This window comes from Amphiprion ocellaris, chromosome 6 (assembly GCF_022539595.1).
Source record: "Amphiprion ocellaris isolate individual 3 ecotype Okinawa chromosome 6, ASM2253959v1, whole genome shotgun sequence".
Taxonomy (NCBI): Eukaryota; Metazoa; Chordata; class Actinopteri; family Pomacentridae; genus Amphiprion; species Amphiprion ocellaris.
This window is the reverse complement of record NC_072771.1, coordinates 36,816,949-36,835,519: the sequence shown is the minus strand read 5'-3', so window position 1 is coordinate 36,835,519 and position 18,571 is coordinate 36,816,949. Positions and strand designations below refer to the sequence as shown.

General features: G+C 36.3%; 1 protein-coding gene across 1 annotated transcript in view; it reads right to left on the bottom strand.

Moving 5' to 3' along the window:
* Window positions 1-422: 422 nt before the first annotated feature.
* Window positions 423-18,571, bottom strand: part of LOC111585904 (calcium-binding protein 7) — a 36,123-nt gene continuing 17,974 nt past the window's right edge. The window contains exons 2-5 of the mRNA XM_023295543.3: window positions 11,532-11,675; window positions 9,722-9,834; window positions 6,556-6,706; window positions 423-3,127 (exon numbers count right to left, since the gene is read on the bottom strand). Coding sequence (XP_023151311.1) covers window positions 2,997-3,127; window positions 6,556-6,706; window positions 9,722-9,834; window positions 11,532-11,675 — 539 coding nt within the window. The 3' untranslated portion in view covers window positions 423-2,996. The remainder of the gene's footprint in view (window positions 3,128-6,555; window positions 6,707-9,721; window positions 9,835-11,531; window positions 11,676-18,571) is intronic.

The window sequence follows — 18,571 nt, the reverse complement described above, 5'->3', positions numbered from 1 at the left end:
GGTCATCGACTACTTAATGCACCTTGTTTAAAGTTAAATTAGTGACTGTCGAGGTAACGCAGACAATTACATTAGCAACCCAGCAGTTTTTAGTGTGCAAATAATGTCTTAGTCTGCTGTAGATTACCAGAATAGAGCAGCCTAACTCTTGCTATTGTCCATAAGAGATATAAAAGTCGATTTTGTGGGGATAAATGTGACAGATGAGGCCAAAAAAAACCACTACACTAAGCCAAAAGGGAGCCCCAGAGTGGAATAAAGCAATCCATGGATGCAGCCGACCTTGAAAAATCCATCACATTCTATGGATTTCAATCTGAAATGTCAGGATGTCAGTCAATACCATGAAACCGATCCTCGGCATCTCATAGAGTCATCTCAAGCACAAATTGAAAAATTACTGCGCGGACACGTAACATGGGCACAGTTTGTTATATGGTTTTATTCATGTGAAATACCATTCCACAGACATAGAAGAACATCGGGTGGAGTCGATGAACAGATATCACATGTTCAATAAACAGTTTTGCAAGATCCATAGACAGGTATCAAAGTACAGTAGAATGGAAATAGAACATTCAGTAGACTATCAACATGTTCGCACAGGTTTTTTCAATCTGTAAAAAGTAGAGGTTTTCGTACATTTTGCTCTGGCGATAAATGATAAATTGGTGGATTTTTTTAAAATGTGTACATACAAAGTGTTTCAAAGAATAAGGCAACAAATGAAATTATTATTATAACCTTTATTCCCCATGAAAAAATGTTCTCTCACTAATGACATGGAAAACGAATGAGACGGTAAAGTTTGCCAGTCGGTTTATATTCTATTCCATCACATTCTTATCACAAAAATAGATACATCTATGGTGAGGTGATTGTTTTTTAAATTTTTTAATGTCTGAACTATTTCTGGAAATGGATGAACAATCATGGCGGTGAGTTGTTGTGCGCTGCAGCACATCTTAAAGTGCAAAATGGAAACAAAGGTATTCATTAATAAATGGTCTTCTTTTCGTCTATTTTTTTCTGAGTGTTTTCTCCACAGTTTTGACACTTTTGACAAATCACTGAGGTGCATCAGATAATCCTTAGCTTGCCTGGCTCCGGGCGATGTGAAATTTTAAGTTTTTGGGGAAGCTGCCAATGGCGATTCTAAGATGTTGTATTCATAAGATGTGAATTATTTAGATCCTTTTATTGCCATTACTGTCTTCATTTTGAGGACATTGTGAAGGACTTTTTTTTTTTTTTTAACTTCCCGAGCACATCGTTGCTCTGTCGCATATTCAAATGAGTTTTTTCTTGACCTTGTTTCAGATAAAATCTCTCCTGGTGAAGGTCGGCTGATTGGAAAGTTGGGATTTACATTGTACACATTAGACTTGAAGGATTTCTGTCGGTATTTGTCATCCCCTTTTATTAATCTTGCTCCTGTGTGGCCCAGTTCTCTAGTGACAGATCCTTCTGTAGCTTTGGTAATGTCGGTTTATATGTACAACACACACAATGATAGCGATGGACCGTACCCAGATACCTGCACAACAATCTAACCTACATCCGATCGAGTTCATGTGGTGCCTTCACAGGTATTAGTATTTTATTGCGACCGTTTACACCATTTTCAACTTCGGCTCACTGGGCAGCTTCTGACACACTCGTCCGTCTGATCTTTGTATCTCACTGAATAAGAGTGTTTGAACATCAGACCAAATGTCTGTTTCTATTGCCAAAACCTTAATTTTTAGAATTGTTCCAGAAAAAACTTCTAACAATTAGTAGCTTCCCTGGTACCTCATGTCTGTTCAAAGCTTTGTGAAATGTCTATTTTACACACAGTTATTGCTCTATAGCAACACATCCAGACAGAAAACAAGCTAAAAAAAAAAGAACAAAATACATTCCTGCACATTTGTACCCCCCACTAGCTCACTTTAGATGCATATTCTTTAAATGCTTGATTGACACATCTTGTAGTTATTTGCTGTCCTGCGGCAGTGAGAGATGATAATCAGGCGCCCAGCAAGGCAGAAAACGTCCACAGATTTCTATTTTTTAATCGAGCATGTACTAAAGCAGCCCTTCTTTTTCATGCACTTGTATGCTTTACTCTTTGTTGTGATTGCTGACACCCTGGCACCACACACAATTGCTCACAGTTGTCATTAAGTAATTGAAAACAGCTCTGTTACACAGTCATAGTGATTAATACATTGATAAGAACTTCTACAAATGTGTCAAGACGACTTTTTTTTAAAATCCATGCACTTCATGCATAGATGATGGTCATCCTCTGAGGCCTGCGAAGCAGAGAGAGAGTCGAGTGTTTGCTGCGTGTCCAGCCAGTAACCTGTCCATTCAGAGCCTCTTCACCATCATACCGACAGCTGTTAACCTGCTTCACCCGGCTGCATCCTGCTCCGACGCCAGTGAATAAAACAGTCCACTTCCTCGCAAACCCTTCTCTATTATCCACTTCTTACCAAGCTATTGTTACTCCCAAGTGGTCTTTTGATCAACGTTGCACTGCATCTCAACTCTGAATGCTGCACGTAATAACCCTTTCCAGCCTCAGTAATACATTTCCTCCAGCGTCCCCATGATATTTCACAGATTCTTCCTACTCGTCTACAACAAACTGCATGGTACACTGGACAAATACGAAACTGGACAGTCACTACACTTCTCTCTATAGCTGCCACCATACTGAATGCAACACTGCTCAAATGCACATAGCTAATGGATACTAAATGTAGGTGTTACGGAGAATGATATGTATAGTAAGCTGTCCACTGTTCCTTTTCGTATCTGAAGTCAAGTTCTCCTTGAAAACTGTCTCTCCAAGATATATCCCAGCACATGTAGCGTCCTCTCATCTTGGTCTGTTTCACAGCTGTGTGATTGTCTGTTGTATTTGTTTTTGAGCTTTGTCTCCTCAGCCATTGTCCTGTAAAGTAGCCTTTAGGTGGTGGTCAAGGCTGCAGGCGCCCTGGCTCCTATTTCATGCCGCTTCGCAGCACCTGATTGGCTGCGATGAGCATGACGCTGATGATAAAAGCGATGGCGAAGGCGCATATCAGGCTTTTGCGCACACAGGTTTGCTTGACTTGCTGTGTCGGGCTGGAGCCTGGGAGGAAGGAAAAAGTAAAGGAAAAATACCTGAAAAGTCCACAGCAGGCGTTATTTAATGCTTGAAAGATATCTGATTGTAATTTCCAAACAGAAGAACTTGTTGCTCAAACCGTTCAATTTACATGAACACAATTAAAAAGGGAAGAACGGCGGCCTGAAAATTTGTTTTCACACCTGTATGCCGCATAACTGCATCCTGATTGAAATACTGATTGGAGTTTTGGAACAACAAACAAATGGATTGACACCTGAGTGGCATATTAAAAGACGCTTATCAAAGAGGCGGCGCTCAAAGAAAAGGTCTAGTGTATCTGCAGAATCATCTAAAGGAAGAATCAAAGCAGACAAAGCGAAAGAAACGGTTCAATAGAATCTGTTGTGCTGCATTTTACTCCAAACTGAAGATATTTTGAAATGTTTAAAAGTGTCTCACTTTTGATTCTTCTTTCTGTTCTCCCAGAGGTCAGGAGGAAAATACCTCACAGTCCTTTTACAACAGAAAACAAAATGCATCTTTCTTGTTGTAATTTGCAGCACTGGAGATTGAATGCATCCCTCAGCAAATTAGCCATTTAAGGGGAAACTCCACATTTGAGACGGCAAATCTCCAACTTTTTACTCATCTGATAATGAAGAGGTGTAATTTACTTCCTCGCTGTGGCAATTTTCCCCGAACTTAACTCTGTTTCTGCTTCGGTAGGGGATTTCCTGCATTTCTGACAATGACTTTTAAATGAGCCCCAGAGAACAGGGTTCTCCTTGCAGAGTCTGTGTAGGCGGAGGGAGCTTTGGCATTAGTGTAGTCATTTTTACGGGTGACAAGAAAGAGAGAGAGAGAGAGGGAACTCATCTTACAAAACAGCAGCCCAAGAGGGCATTTTAGACACTGCTGATGACTGACTGGAGCCCATTATAGTCTGATGACTGAGGCTGATCATGAGAGGAGTTGGTATCTTTGTAGGTTTGCTTGAGTGACTGTCGGATTTTGGTGCAAGATGGTAAAACTTGACAAAGTTCTGACTGTAAGGAAATTTAACAATGAAGCCAATCAACAAAAACAATGATTCTAGCATGGTGAAAGAGAACAAAATGTGTATTTTATTTTTTTTTTAAATGTGGTTATAGACACTCTAAATCCCAAGCAGTTTCTGGGTATTTTTCGCTCCTGTCATATTTTCAGTCACTGTGGGCTCATTTTTCACTTCAATATAAAGACCTGCACCTCTGTGGAAATGGCACAAACCCACAGCACAGCTCAGTTTAACTAAAAAGTCTTTGAATTGTTGGCAGGTGACTGTTTGTCGCAACTGATTCAGGCATAGATGCTCAGTTGTACTGCGCAATCTGGCTTAAGCAAAAGCTGTATTTTTGGCAATTTTTGAATTAGATATGTTGAATAAAGCGATCTTAATAAAATAGCACAAGTTTTAGCTTAGATTTTAATATATTTTTTCAGTGGAATGGTTAGAAGTTAACAAATTGTGGGATAGCTGAAAATCTCATAATTGTTTCTGTTTTTACAGCTTCTGGCTCTGATAAATAGTTCAACATTTTCTTTCTTCTGCTGAGATAACATGATTTTCAAACCCACTGGCAAGTTTTCAGGTTGAAAAGGTTGAAGACTGTTGAACCAGTTCATTAAATTTGCAACACAAAACCAAATTTGCAGCATGACTTCATTTTCCCTCATTTAATTTTAGCGCTTTTTTTTAAAGTTATTTTTTTAAAGTTATTTTTTGGCCTTTTGTTGGCTTTGTTAGATAGGTTAGTGGAGAGGATATCTCCATCCTAATGGTAGTGGTCTCTTTTGGGATGGAAATGCTTCATTCCACAGGGCACAAAGGGTCACTGGATGGTTTGATTAGTATGAAAATAATGTGAATCTGATGCTGTGGCCTTCACAGTCACCTGATCTCAACCCAACTGAACACTTATGGGGGATTTTGGACTAATGTGCTCTCCAACACCATCATCAGAACACCGAATAAGGAAATATTCCCTCTCTGAGACACTTGATATTATTTATTTATAAGGCCTCTACTGTTATTTCTACCTCCTGGTATGGCTTCACTGCTGTCTTTTGATGCATCGCCTTAGAAACACACCAAAATCATCAGATTGCACTGCAGTTGTCGGCTGATTTTACTGAACTTTTAGTAACCTGAAACAATTTGAAGAACAATCTAAACCTTGACTCAGTTTATCTTTAGGGAAATTAGGAGTTTCAATTTCATCTTATTCTACCTCCAGCTGTTCTTGTCTTAGCTGATTCACTTTGTCTTAAATCTTAATTCCTTTATTTATTCTTAATGGTTTCAATACTTGATACTGATTTGTGTTTTTAACATTTTTATTGCGAATTTTATCTCAGAAAATGCAGGAATACAAATGAAAGACAACAGTTTATTTCTGTTTTTGCTCAGTTTTATTTCAAATGAGGAGTTAACAGCCTTTAAATGTAGCTCCAACGCAGAAATAACCTAAAACGAAATATGTTCTGCTGTTGTGTCACTTTGTGTCTGATTTTTGCCATTTTTTTTGCTTTTTTTGTATCATTATGTGTATTGTTTTTGTTGTTTTTTAACTTGTCATTTTGTTTTGGATTTTTGCCAATTTTTTTTGTCTTTTTTGTATTATGATTATTGTTTTTCTTGTTGTTTTATGTCTCATTTTGCGTCATTTTGTTTGAGATGTTTACCATCTTCTTGTCTTGTTTCGATTGCTGTGTCTCGTTTTTTGTTCCATGTCTCGTTTGTGTCATTTTGTTTTAGACTTGCCATTTTTGTCTTTTTTATTATGTGTCTTGTTTTATGTCTCATTTATGTCATTTTTTTTTTTAAAGATTTTTTCATTTTTAGTCTTCTTTGTATTGTTATGTTTCTTGTTTTGGCTGTTTTATGTCTCATTTGTGTCACTGAGTCAGTTTTTTGCCATTTTTTTTGGCTTTTTTGTATTATATTTCTTGTTTTAAACAGCCTTTCAATGTCGCTCCAAGCTCAAATAAAATGTCTTGGAAAGATAGTTTTTTATTCCGTCAAGAGAATTATCAATGAAAAGATGCATGGAAACTGTTCTGGTTAAACACTGTGGCCCAAAACCTTAATAAAAACATTTTTATATTAGTTTTTCTTCTCATTGCCCATCTGTTGATCATGCAGCTCATCTTTCACGCATCCTGACTGATCTAGATACATGCAATATAATCGCAACGTCCAACTTCTGTATGTCACAATGACTGTTGAGAAGCAGGATATTATTTATAGACAGACATATTACTGCTAATTTGTCAGATATTCATGTTGAAAGTTTCAATCAAGCCACATAAAATTCCATTCCTCTCCAAAACAAAACTGATTGATTCCTAAATTAAAAATACAGCATAAACAGCAGCAGAACGTTGAAGTAGAGGAGGTTCTTCCTTACTGTCTATATCCACCTGGCAGTCCTCAGGGTTCTCTATGTGGTTCTCCTCGGTCATAATGATGTTCTCGATGTCTTTCATGGAAAGATGATCACAGAAGGTGTCGTACAGAAGCCTCTTCAGCTCCTCCACCGTCAGTTTCTGCATGTCGCACTGGAGTTAGACACACAAAACTGAACATTAACGTGGACGTTTGCAGTACAAACATACCTGCATGCAGTATAAAAGGTACATATACACACAAAGTATAAAAGGATGGTAACAAAATAAGCATGAACAGCAGCACTGCACAGCAAGGGAAAGAGTTTAGTTGGAATGTTTCCTGCAGTTTTGTCAGAAGATGGAAAAATCAAGATGGAAATTGATAATTAGGATGAATGGGCATGTTAGATTCCTGACTGAGCTGAAATCCAATCAAAATGCTGCTGAATCTCCTACTGGACAAATCATATTTTCTATTACACTGAGAGATTTGAGTCTAAACTCTTAATTTGGAGTCAGATCTGTTATAGCTGGCTGTAAAACTGTAATTTTAGTCCAACTTTGTCCATTTTTGTATGGAAAACACATGTAATGTCATTTTTGATCAATGGCAACATTTTAGTACCAAAATGCATCAACAAAACTGTGGCTAAATTTAAACCTTAGAATAAAACTTATATTTTCCTTAATTTTAATGAATATTAACACATAATGCAGTGGTGAAAGTAGTAAAAGTTGCAATACTAGCCAAAAAAAAAAAAATTGATTACAAGTAAAAGTGCTGCAATCAAACTCACACCTGAATTAAAATACAGTTTTAAGCATCATGAACAAACATTATTATATTAAACAGGTAAAGTACACTAGATGGAATATGGCTCCTGTCACTATACTGTCATACTGTGTAACTGAACAATACTGTAACTTCCACTGCATAACATTAAAAAAAAAAGATTATGAATTTTTACTTTTATGTAAAGCTCAGGGCTACATGTCATACATGCAATGTCCAATACTACAAAAAAATATGTTATTTGTGTGATTTATTAGGTTTTTATTTAGTCATATATTTATATTTGTTACTATTAATATAGTGTATTTATACAACACATTTAAAAACAGGTTTGTTCAATGTATGTATTCTATAATACAACATAATTTTATGTTTTCGCTTGCAAAAAAAAGAATTTTGCAAAATAAGCCATTTTTGTGTTGTTTGAATTATGTGTTTTATTTTTGTTGTTTTGTGTCTTATTTGTGTCATTTTGAGTCTGATTTTTGCCATTTTTTGTATTCTTGGGTGTCTTATGTTGTTATTTTATGTCTCGTTTGCGTACTTTGAGTCTGATTTTTGAGATTTTTTTGGTCCTGTTTGTATTATGCATTTTACCTTTGTTGTTTTGTCTTCTTTTGTATCACTTTGTCTCATTTGTGTCATTGTGAGTCAGATTTTTGCGATTTTTTGTCTTCTTGTATGTCTGTTTTTGTTAATTTATGTCTCGTTAGTATAATTTTGATTCAGATTTTTACCTTTTTTTGTCTCGTTACTATTTTCATGTGGTATATTTTATTTGTTTTGTGTCTTCATTGTGTCATTTTTCGTCTGGTTTGTATTGTGTTTCTTTTTTCTTGTCTTACGTCTTCTATGTGTCCATTTGTGTCTCATTTATGACATTTTAGGGTCAAATTTTTTGCCATTCTTTGTCTTATTTGCCTTGTTTTTGTTATTCTATATCTCGTTGGTATAACTTTGATTTTGACCATTTGTTTTGTCTAGATTGTATTTTTAGGTGTTTTATTTTGTTGTTTTGTGTCTTATTTGTGTCATTTTAAGTCAGATTTTTGCCATTTTTGTCTCATTTGTATTGTTGCGTGTCTTGTTTTTCTTGTTTTAGATCTTCTTGGTGTCATTTTGTGTCTCATCTGGGCCATTTTGAGTCAGATGTTTGTCATGTTAGTCCTGTTGCATGTCTTGTTTTTGGTATTTTATGTCTCGTTAGTTTAATTTGGATTATTTTTTCCATTTTTGTCTTGTTTGTTTGTTTCATGTCTGATTTATGTCATTTCAAGTCTGATTTGTGTCATTTCAAGTCTGATTTTTGCCATGTTTGTCTTGTTTGTATTGTTGTGTGTCTTGTTTGTGTTATTTTAGGTCTCTGTAGTGTTATTGTGATTCAGATTTTTGCCATTTTTTTGTCTTATTTGTATTATGGGTTTTATTTTTGTTGTTTTATGTCTTCTTTGTGTCATTTTGTCTCATTTGTGTCATTTTGGGTTTGATTTTTGCCATTTCTTTTGTCTTGTGTTTCTTATTTTTGTTATTTTATATCTCGTTAGTGTCATTTTGTTTCTGATTTTTGTCATTATTTGTCTCATTTGTATTTTTATGTGTCTTGTTTTTCTTGTTTGTTCAGCCAATGTATTCTACAATACAATCAAATTTTATGTTTTTGCTTGTAAAAAAATTATTTTTTACCGTAACTCTATGCAAACTGCGGGAGCAAAAAAAAACCCTAAACTGAATTTACTTTCTAACATTCCAGCGCTGCAGCAGTATTACATAACTTTAAATTAATAAAATACAGAATCTGTGAATGACTAAGACTCAAACTGACAACAAAAAACGAATAAAAAAATAAGGGTCCACCCAGTGTCTGTGCTTGTTTGCTCGTCTATGCTCCTCGTTTTCGGCTCAGTGGTGTGACCGGCGGCTCTGTGTGATCAATCCAGCAGCGCATTCTTGATACTGCCACTCTGTTATATAATGATATGTGAAGCCATGTAGTCTCTGCAGCAGTCCCTTGGGCTTCTCCGCTCTCCCAGCAGGTGTCTTTGGTTTGCAACTCCTTTTTTTTCCCACCAACTGCACCACGAATTCCCACAAATCCCCTTTTCTTTCACACTAAATTTGGAGAGCCACTTTCTGATAGGCGCTCCGCTGCTGTTATCGTGCAAATACAACAAAGGCGGCTTTGATATGAGCTCCGTCCCACTAATTTCCATCCCACCATCTAAAACGAACAGCTTATTATCTAATGAGGTGTCCGTAAATAAATTAGGATCTATTTTACATAAAAATGACTTTTAATGTTCTTAGTAAAATCCACCCTTTAATGACCCAGTGGATGTGATGATTAACAGGTTTCTGTTTCATAAGCAGGAAATAATGCACTGAATAACGAGTACCTTCCAAAAAACGGAGTCAAAGTCGGTGCCGTTGAACTTGTCTGGCAACCCAGCTGCCGTCAGCTTTGGACCCAGAAGAGTGACGAATTCCTCAAAGTCCACCTGGCCGTCGCCTGCAAGAGAAAAAAAACAGAGGAACAGTTGGTGTTTGCAGCTCAGGAGAACAATTTCTACCAGTAAACTGACGAAGAAAATAAAATCAGTACCCTTGAACAAAGAGCTGGGATCAGGACAGATTGTAAGGGTGCCGCTCTCCTGCCTTTATACGGATGAATCAGACGTATTGAGTCTTATTTTTGTGAATGCCAAAATCTAAAAAGGTCTCATGACAGAAATAACCTTAAAAAAAATCAAATATATCCTCCTGCTGTGGCACTTTGTGCCTGATTTTTTATTTTTTTTTGTCTTGTTGCATCATTATGAGTCTTATTTTTGTTGTACAGAAAACAATGAAAATTGGTTTAGTACTCTCCAAATAGCAGCATTAAAAATAGTCTATATAACACACCTTACAAAAACATATACAACATAAGAGCAAAATTGCACATGGTATGTATTGCACTGACTCATAGATATTGCACTTGCAGGTGTGTGATATTGTCGTTGAGGGGGGAGGGAGCAGACATCTGACAGCTTGGGGATAAAAGCTGTTTTTGAGTCTGTTGGTTTTGTCTCCTGTGTGTCCTGTAACGTCTAGCTGAGGGGAGAACAGAGAGTGTGCTGGGTCTGGGGGGTCTCTGGTGATTCTCCTGGCTTTCCTCTGAACTCTGCTGGTGTAAACGTCTCTGAGGGGAGGTAGTGTGGTCCCAGTCACCTGCTCTGATGCTCTCACCTCCCGTTGCAGGTCCTTCCTGTCCTCTGCAGAGCAGCAGCTGAACCACACTGTACAGCAGTAGGTCAGGAGGCTCTCAGTGGTGGAGCGATACAAGTTTATGTCTCACTTGTGTCATTTTGTTTTGGATTTTAACCAAAGATTAGATAACCAAAGTCAGATTGTTGCCATTTTTTTTGTCTTTCCTGCATTAATGTTTCTTGTTTTGTCTTGTTTGTGTCATTTTGTGATTAGTTTTTAGTGATTTGTGTCATTTTGAATCAGATTTTTGCCATTTTTTTTTCTTTTCTGCATTATGTTTCTTGTTTTGTCTTGTTTGTGTCATTTTGTGACTGTTTTTTGTTGATTTGTGTCAGTTTGAGTCAGATTTTGGCCATTTTTTTTGTTTAGTTTCTATTGTTCTGTGTGTCTTGTTTTTGCTGTTTCATGTCTCATTTGTGTCATGTTTTAGATTTTTGCCATTTTTTGTCTTGTTTCTGTTGCTGTGTCTTGTTTTTCTTGTTTTATGTCTCGTTTGTGTCATTTTGTTTTAGATTTTTACCATTTTTTATCGCTATGTGTCTTGTTTTTGCTGTTTCATGTCTTGTTTGTGTCATTTTTAGATTTTTGACATTTTTTGTCTTGTTTCTATTGCTATGTGTCTTGTTATTCATGCTTTTTGTCTTGTTTGTGTCATTCTCTTTTAGATTTTTGTTATTTTTTATCTTCTTTGTATTGTTATGCATCTTGTTTTGCTTTTTCATGTCACATTTGTGTCACTATGAGTCAAATTGTCGCCAGTTTTTGTTTTATGTTTCTTGTTTTATGTCTCGTTTGTGTCATTTTGTTTTAGATTTTTGCCAGTTTTGTGTTCTTTGTATTGTTGTTTCTTGTTTTTGTTGTTTTATGTCTCATTGTGTCATTATGAGTCTGTTTTTTTGCTATTTTGTTTAACAAAGCTTCTGTTTTTTGTGACTTAAAATCCTGTGTTTGCCTCACCATCCATGTCCAGTCTCTGGATGATGACCTCCAGCTCCACCTCGTTTGGCATGTAGCCCAGAGAGCGCATGGCCATTCCCAGCTCCTGCTTGGAGATGAACCCGTTCCCATCGCGGTCAAACACTTTGAAGGCCTCGCGGATCTCTGCGGAAGAAGACACACAAACACACACAAGCGTGAAGTCTTACGGCAAATCAGGATATGAAAGTGGGAAACGTTCCACGCACCAAAGACACATTTGCTACGCCGCATCAGTGCTTGAGTCATAGTTATATGGGGGCTGGCAGCTCAGGAGAACAAATTCTACCAGTAAACTGACGAAGAAAATAAAATAACTACCCTTGAACAAAGAGCTGGGATCAGGACAAATTGTAAGGGCGCCGCTCTCCTGTCTTGTATTTTAACTTTCATGGGGATGAGTCTCATTTTCTTGGATGGCAAAATCTAAAAAGGTCTCATGACAGAAATAGCCTTAAAAAAAATATGTTCTGCTGCTGTATGAGTTAAGGAAGTGAGGCATTGCTTAGATAATTAGACATTTCTTAGAAAGAAAAAGGTTTGAAAAAGGTAGTCGGGATTCGAAACAAATGAACAGCAGCAACTTACAACAAGTAAGATGTGTAAGAGATGACATCATAAAGTCAGATCAACCCGTCATGTCATGTTGTGGTGGTTTTTTGCTAGTTTTTGTCAATTTGCATTGTCATTTGTGTCATTTTGTGTCTGATTTTTGCCTTTTCTCATCTCATTCGTATGGTTATAAGTGTTGTTTTTGCTGTTTTGTGTCTTATTTGAGTCATTTTGAATCAGATTTCTGCCATTTTTTGTCTTGTTTGTATTGTTATGTGTCTTGTCTTTGTTGATTAACGTCTCATTTGTGTCATTTTGAATCAGATTTTTGCCATTTTTCGGCCTTGCTGGTTTTATGTGTCTTGTTTTGTGTATTTGTGTCATTCTGAGTCAGATTTTTGCCATTTTTTGTCTCATTTGCATAGTTGTGTCTTGTTTTTGTTATTTTATGTCTCGTTAGTGTCATTTTGAATCAGATTATTACCATTTTTTGTCATCTTTGTATTGATATGTGTCTTGTTTTTGTTGATTTATGTCTCATTTGTGTCATTTTGAGTCAGAGTTCTGGCATTTTTTGTCTTCTTTCTATTGTTATGCATCCTATTTTTCTTGTTTTATTTCTCAGCTGTGTCTTTTTGAGTCTGGTTTATGTTGATTTGTGTCAGTTTGTGTCTCATTGGATGTGTTTTGTGGTGCTGTATGAGCAGGAAGAGTGAAGGATTCTACTGGCTGCAATGTTCACATTCCTGTAATTTCTTAGAAAGACGGACAAAAAGGGTTGGAAAAAGGCAGTCAGTATTTAAAACAAATGAAAACCAGCAGCTTAAACTGAGCAAATTTGTACGAGCAAAGTCAAATCAATCCCTGCAATGTGAAAAAAACTGCTGTAGTAGAACTGACGAGCTGATTTTAAGTGAGTGGGCGATGAGGAATATTTCATATTTAGTAATCCACACAGAGCCAAGTGTTTGTCTTCAGATTTGCTCAATCAAATCCTAAAAAGAAAGAAAAGCTGCAGGATTGTGGCTTGTTTTGCTGTGAGTTTGTCTCGCAGTCAGAATGTTCACACCTCAGGAAACAATCAGTGTCTTCCTCCAGCATTTAGATCCACGTTGCAGCTCTCTGTCGCCACTTGAAGAGGAAACCACCGACTCTTGTCAAATCAAGATGCTCCTCAATGGGACTCAGCTGCAGCTTCACTCCCATCGTGTAGGAGGAGGAGCTTTGTGAAGTCTGAGAGGAAAATAACTCATTGTTCGGTCTGTACTTAAAGCTGGCAGCGTGGAAGTCTGAACAACATGGGCAGCCAGGGCGACAGGCAGAGATGCTATCAAGATGCACCATGGGAAATGTTGAATTTTGTAAACACCCCTTTACTTCTGATTAGTTCCTTTTTTTGCAGAGCTTCCAGGCTGTGCAGTCGATTTTCAGTAAAACGGCAGAAGATGAGGTTGTTTCTGTCTCTTTCAGGAACAATCTCTGTCTTGTGATTAAGTCCAAACTCGCAGCTACAACAGAGGTGTTTTATTTCTCGTGTTTTTATTAATACTAGCCACGAGGCTGAGCTTAACATCTGTGATGCTTTGTCTTTGTGCTTCTTCATTTCCTGTTTTTCTGGTTTGTTTCATTGAATCTGTGATGGGTTTGTTGCATTGCTTGTAATAATAGAGATCAATGGAAGCTTCCAAGTCCCAGAATTCCTCCAGATGAATTGTAGGTGTGAGCTGATTAGCGCTTTCGTTTCCATCCAATGGTTTTGTTTCAGTGTTTGTTAGCTGCTCCGTCTTTAGGATGCTGTTGTACACTGTAAGAAATATTTCTGGAAAATGCTGGCAGCCACAGCAGCCATTGTTTTACTATATTTTTACAGTGTTAGTATTGAAATTTACTGACACAGGTCATCACTATGCAGAAGAATATGAGGATTACTGTTGAATAGTGTAGCCAGCATTTGTTTTTTATTTTAATAATATACAGTTTTAATATCTTGTGTCTACTGTAATTAACTGTAATTGTAGTTATGGTCTAATTTTTGTTGTTTTTTTCATGTTAGTGTTGTTTGGTATCGCATTTTTCCCTTGTATTGTCTTATGTCTTGTTTTTGTCATTTTATGTCTCACTTGTTTTATTTTCAGTTAAATGTGTGTGATTTTGTGTTGTTTTGTGGCCGGTGTGTGCTGTTTTGTTGTAGGTTGATTTACATTCCGTTTGTGTCATTTTGTATCTCATTTGTGTCTAATTTTTTGCTGTTTTGTGTCTTGTTTGTATTGTTTTTTGTCTGGTTGTTGTCATTTTCTCTCTCATTTCTTTTGTTTTGTTTCTGATTTGTTTCTGGTTTTTGATGTTTTATGTCCCGTTTGTGAGGTTTTGTGTCTGATTTTGCCATTTTGTGTCTCACTAGTGCAGTTGTCTCTCGATGATGGTGTTGTGTGTCATTTTGTGTCTGTTTTTTGTTGATTTGTGTCTCATTTGCGTTGCTTTGTGGTGTTTAATGTGTTTTTTGTCATTTAATGTCTTTTTGTGTTGTTTGCTATTGTGTCTTTCGTCTATTGATTTGTGTCTTGCATATGTTGTTTCTGTCTTGTTTGTGTGATTTTGTGTCTCATTTCTGTTGGTTTGTTCCGGATTTTGTACATTTGTGTCATGCTTGTGTCATTTTGTGGCTTGTTTTTGATATTTTATGTCCTATTTGTACAGCTTTGTCTCTCATTCTTGTGTGATTTTGCCATTTTGTGTCTCACTAGAGTAGTTGTCTCCCTCGATTTTGGTGCTGCGTGTCATTTTGTGTCTGTTTTTTGTTGATTTGTGGTGTTTAATGTGTGTTTTTGTATTTTAATGTCTTTTTGTGTTGTTTGCCATTGATTTGTGTCTTGCATCTGTTGCTTTGTTTCTGATTTTGCACATTTCTGTCGCACTTGTGTCATTTTGTGTCTAGTTTTTGATGTTTTATGTCCCGTTTGTGACATCTTGTGTCTGATTTTGCCATTTTCTGTCTCATGAGTGTTGTTTCTTGATTTTGGTGCTGCGCGCCATTTTGTGTCTGCTTTTTTTTTTTTTGGTTTATTTGTGTTGTTTTGTGGGGTCTAATGTGTGTTTTTTATGATTTAATGTCCTTTTTGTGTTGTTTGCCATTGTTATATCTTGCCTCTAGTGATCTGTGTCTCGCTTATGTCATTTTGTGTCTTGTCTCATTTTGTGTCATTTCTCTTGTTTTGTTTCAGATTTTGCACATGTGTCACGCTTGTGTCATTTTGTGTCTGGATTTTGATGTTTTATGTCCCGTTTGAGAGGGTTAGTGTGTCTGATTTAGCCATTTGTGTCGCGCTAGTGTTGTCTCTCATTTTGTGTGTCTGATTTGTTTGTAGTGTTCAGTGTCTTTTTGTCATTTAACATCTTTTTTGTGTAGCTTGCCATTGTTGTATCTTCCTTCTACTGATTTGTGTCTCGCCAGGAATGTTTTGTGTCTCATTTGTGTCAAATACTTTGCTCAGGTTGCACAGTATCCTGCTGTTGATGGTTATTCTTGTTCTTTAATTTTAAAAAGCATCAGATTTTGCAGTTCTTCGTGGTATTTCTTTTTAAAAACAGCACACTACTGTTAAAACTTGGCTGCATTCTTACAGTAATTTATTGCAGTGTAATAAATCTCACCTCTCCTCACTGTCCAGTCACACTTCTTTACTCCTTCCAAGACTCTCTCCAGCTTGACTCATCCACAGAACCAAAATGCATCTGGCCACTAAGAATATCTCTGCCTCTCCAGCGCTGATTATGACCATTCATAATCTGTCTCCTGTGATTCCTCAGACATTATGGAAATGCAGCACTGAACCCTCAGAGTATCCCTACAATGCAACTCAATAATGAGAAACTGGAGTGATGTACTTTTTATTAGCCGCAGCAACAGCAGTTACTTTGAGATAAACTGCAGGAGGACCGGACGCCAGCATTACCTGAGAGGACAAAGAAAACAAACATCTCCCACAGAAGCTGCCATATAAAGTCGATTGAAAAGACGCTACAAGTTCCTGGGTGCCACTTTGAACTCAGCATTTAAAAGTATAGAAGGTGCCTCCTGCGGTTCAATATCACGATAGAAAATCTTTAAGCTGCTAATTCCTCCTTTCTGCCAAACTGCACATTTCCCCATATTCTTGTTTACTCCTGAGGAGGGACTGAATCCCTTCATTTTCATGCGACAACGTCCTCCACCGAGTCGCCTACGAGTTCAGACTCGTCACCTCCTCGCGCCACACGGCTGATTAGCGCACAAAAGATCAGAGCTGGAGATGAATCTCAAGATAGAGATGATGTCTTCAATAAAATGGCATAGCATGAATCTCTAATCTAACGTTTGTTGGAATGAAAGGCATTATTAAACATTCATGTAAAGTCGGCTTCTGTCTTTGTGATAAGGATCAGGGAAATCGTGTATTTTCCGCAAGTGTAAGGGAATTAAAGGTCAAAGTGAAGCTAAAGAATATATGTTTGTAAATGGAAAACATGTCTCGACAATAACAGGCTTCTCGGTAAGGAGATAAAAAATTCACATGTGGAATTAAATAACTTTCTCCTCTCAGGTTACAGCTAATTAGCTGCTGTTAAGTTGCTGCAGTGCAAAAAAAAAAAAGTTGCTGCAGTCCAACACTAAAACAAAACTTTATGAATCCACCACAAAGCCCAAAGTCTTGTTGATCACTGGAGCAGGAATATTTCATTTACTAGTGTGTCAGGACTGCAATGGATGTCTAAACTGGAGGCCAAATAGTCTCCATTAGACTGCAGAACTTTTAGGTTTATCACTTTACTGAGGATGTCCGTTATTTTACAGATTTTTACTTAATTATTATCAGTGTTTCTCGACAAAACACATAATAAAAATGTCTGCACTTGAATTAGAATATTTTTACTTCAATTTTCTTCTTTTTGTTTGGCAGTTGATGCTACCAGTTATTTAACAGTTTTTTACATTTTAAAATATATATATTTTACAGTTTAAGAGAACTAAAGGTTAGGACAGAGTAAAGTGAAAGGTAATATATGCTTGTAAATGAGAAACATGTTGAGTGGGTTTTGAAAACAAAACATTTAAATAATGTTTTTTTCCCAAAAAACCTTTAGGTTTATCACTTTATTGACGGTGTGTTATTTTACAGGATTTTTCCTGAATTATTGCCTGCGTTTCTCCACAAAAAATAATAAAAATGTCTGTAAATGTATTGTTTTTGCACTGTAATTAGAATATTTCACTTTAATTTTATGTTTTTTGTGTAGCAGCTGTTGCTAGCCATAATTTTACAATTCTTTTTAGAATGTAAGAGAATTAAAGGTTAGGTTAAAATAAAGATAAAGATGATGCATGTTTCTAAATGAGAAACATGGTGAGTGGGTTTTTAATGAAAAATGCAAACAAAAGAAGAAGTAAATCTTGTTCTACATGATGCACAACTCATCTCTTTTACATGACTGACAATAGCAGCCTTCTAGGTAGAGAAATGTGTAATTAAAGAAGTTTCTCCTCTCAGTTTACAGCTAATTAGCTGCTGTTAAGTTTCTGAAATGTGACACGAAACAAACTTCATCAATCCACCACAAAGCCTCAAGTCCTGTAAATGGAAAATTGCTGCTCGGGTGATTTCTGATGAAAAGTCAAGCCTCGGGCCAAAAGTCCAGCATCATTAAAATAACGGTGATTGACTGCAGAATGTTTACGTCTATGGAGTCACTGAAGGTATTTGATCAAAGTACTTTAGGAAAACGTGAAATTACAGTGTTTGACAGCAGACGTTTAAGGTTTCACAATTTATTAATTTAGGAAAATATTTAAAATAGGTGTTTGAATGGAGAACTTTTGGGTCCAAACCTTTATTGAAGCTGTAAAATTACAGTGTTTTAGTGCAAAATGTTAAGATTTATGAATAAATTGAAGGTGTTTGATCATAGTAATTTAGAAAAACATGTAAAACATTAAGGAACTTTAACGTTTGTTAGTTTATTAGGCACTTGATCATAACAATATTAAAAAAATGTACAATAAGAGTGTTTGACTGCAGATCTTTAGGGTTAATGAATTTATTCAAGGTGTTTGATCATAGTTATTTCGAAAAATATTTAAAACATTAAAAAACTTTTAGGTTTGTACATTTTTGAAGGTGTTTGACCATTATAACACTGGACAAAATGTGAAATAGTGATGTTTGACTGCAGAACTTTGAGGTCTATCGATTTATCATATTTATTGAACGTGCTTTATCATAATAATTCAGGAAAAAAAACATGTGAAAATCAATTTTTGCCTGCAGAAATTTCATGTCTATCAATATATTGAAGGTTGTTTGAACACATTAAATCAGGAAAAACATGCACAACAATGTTTGACTGGAGAACAATGATATTTATTAATTAATTGAAGGTGTCTGATTATTGTAAATTAGAAAAACTTGTAAAAATTTAAGGAACTTTTGAGGTTT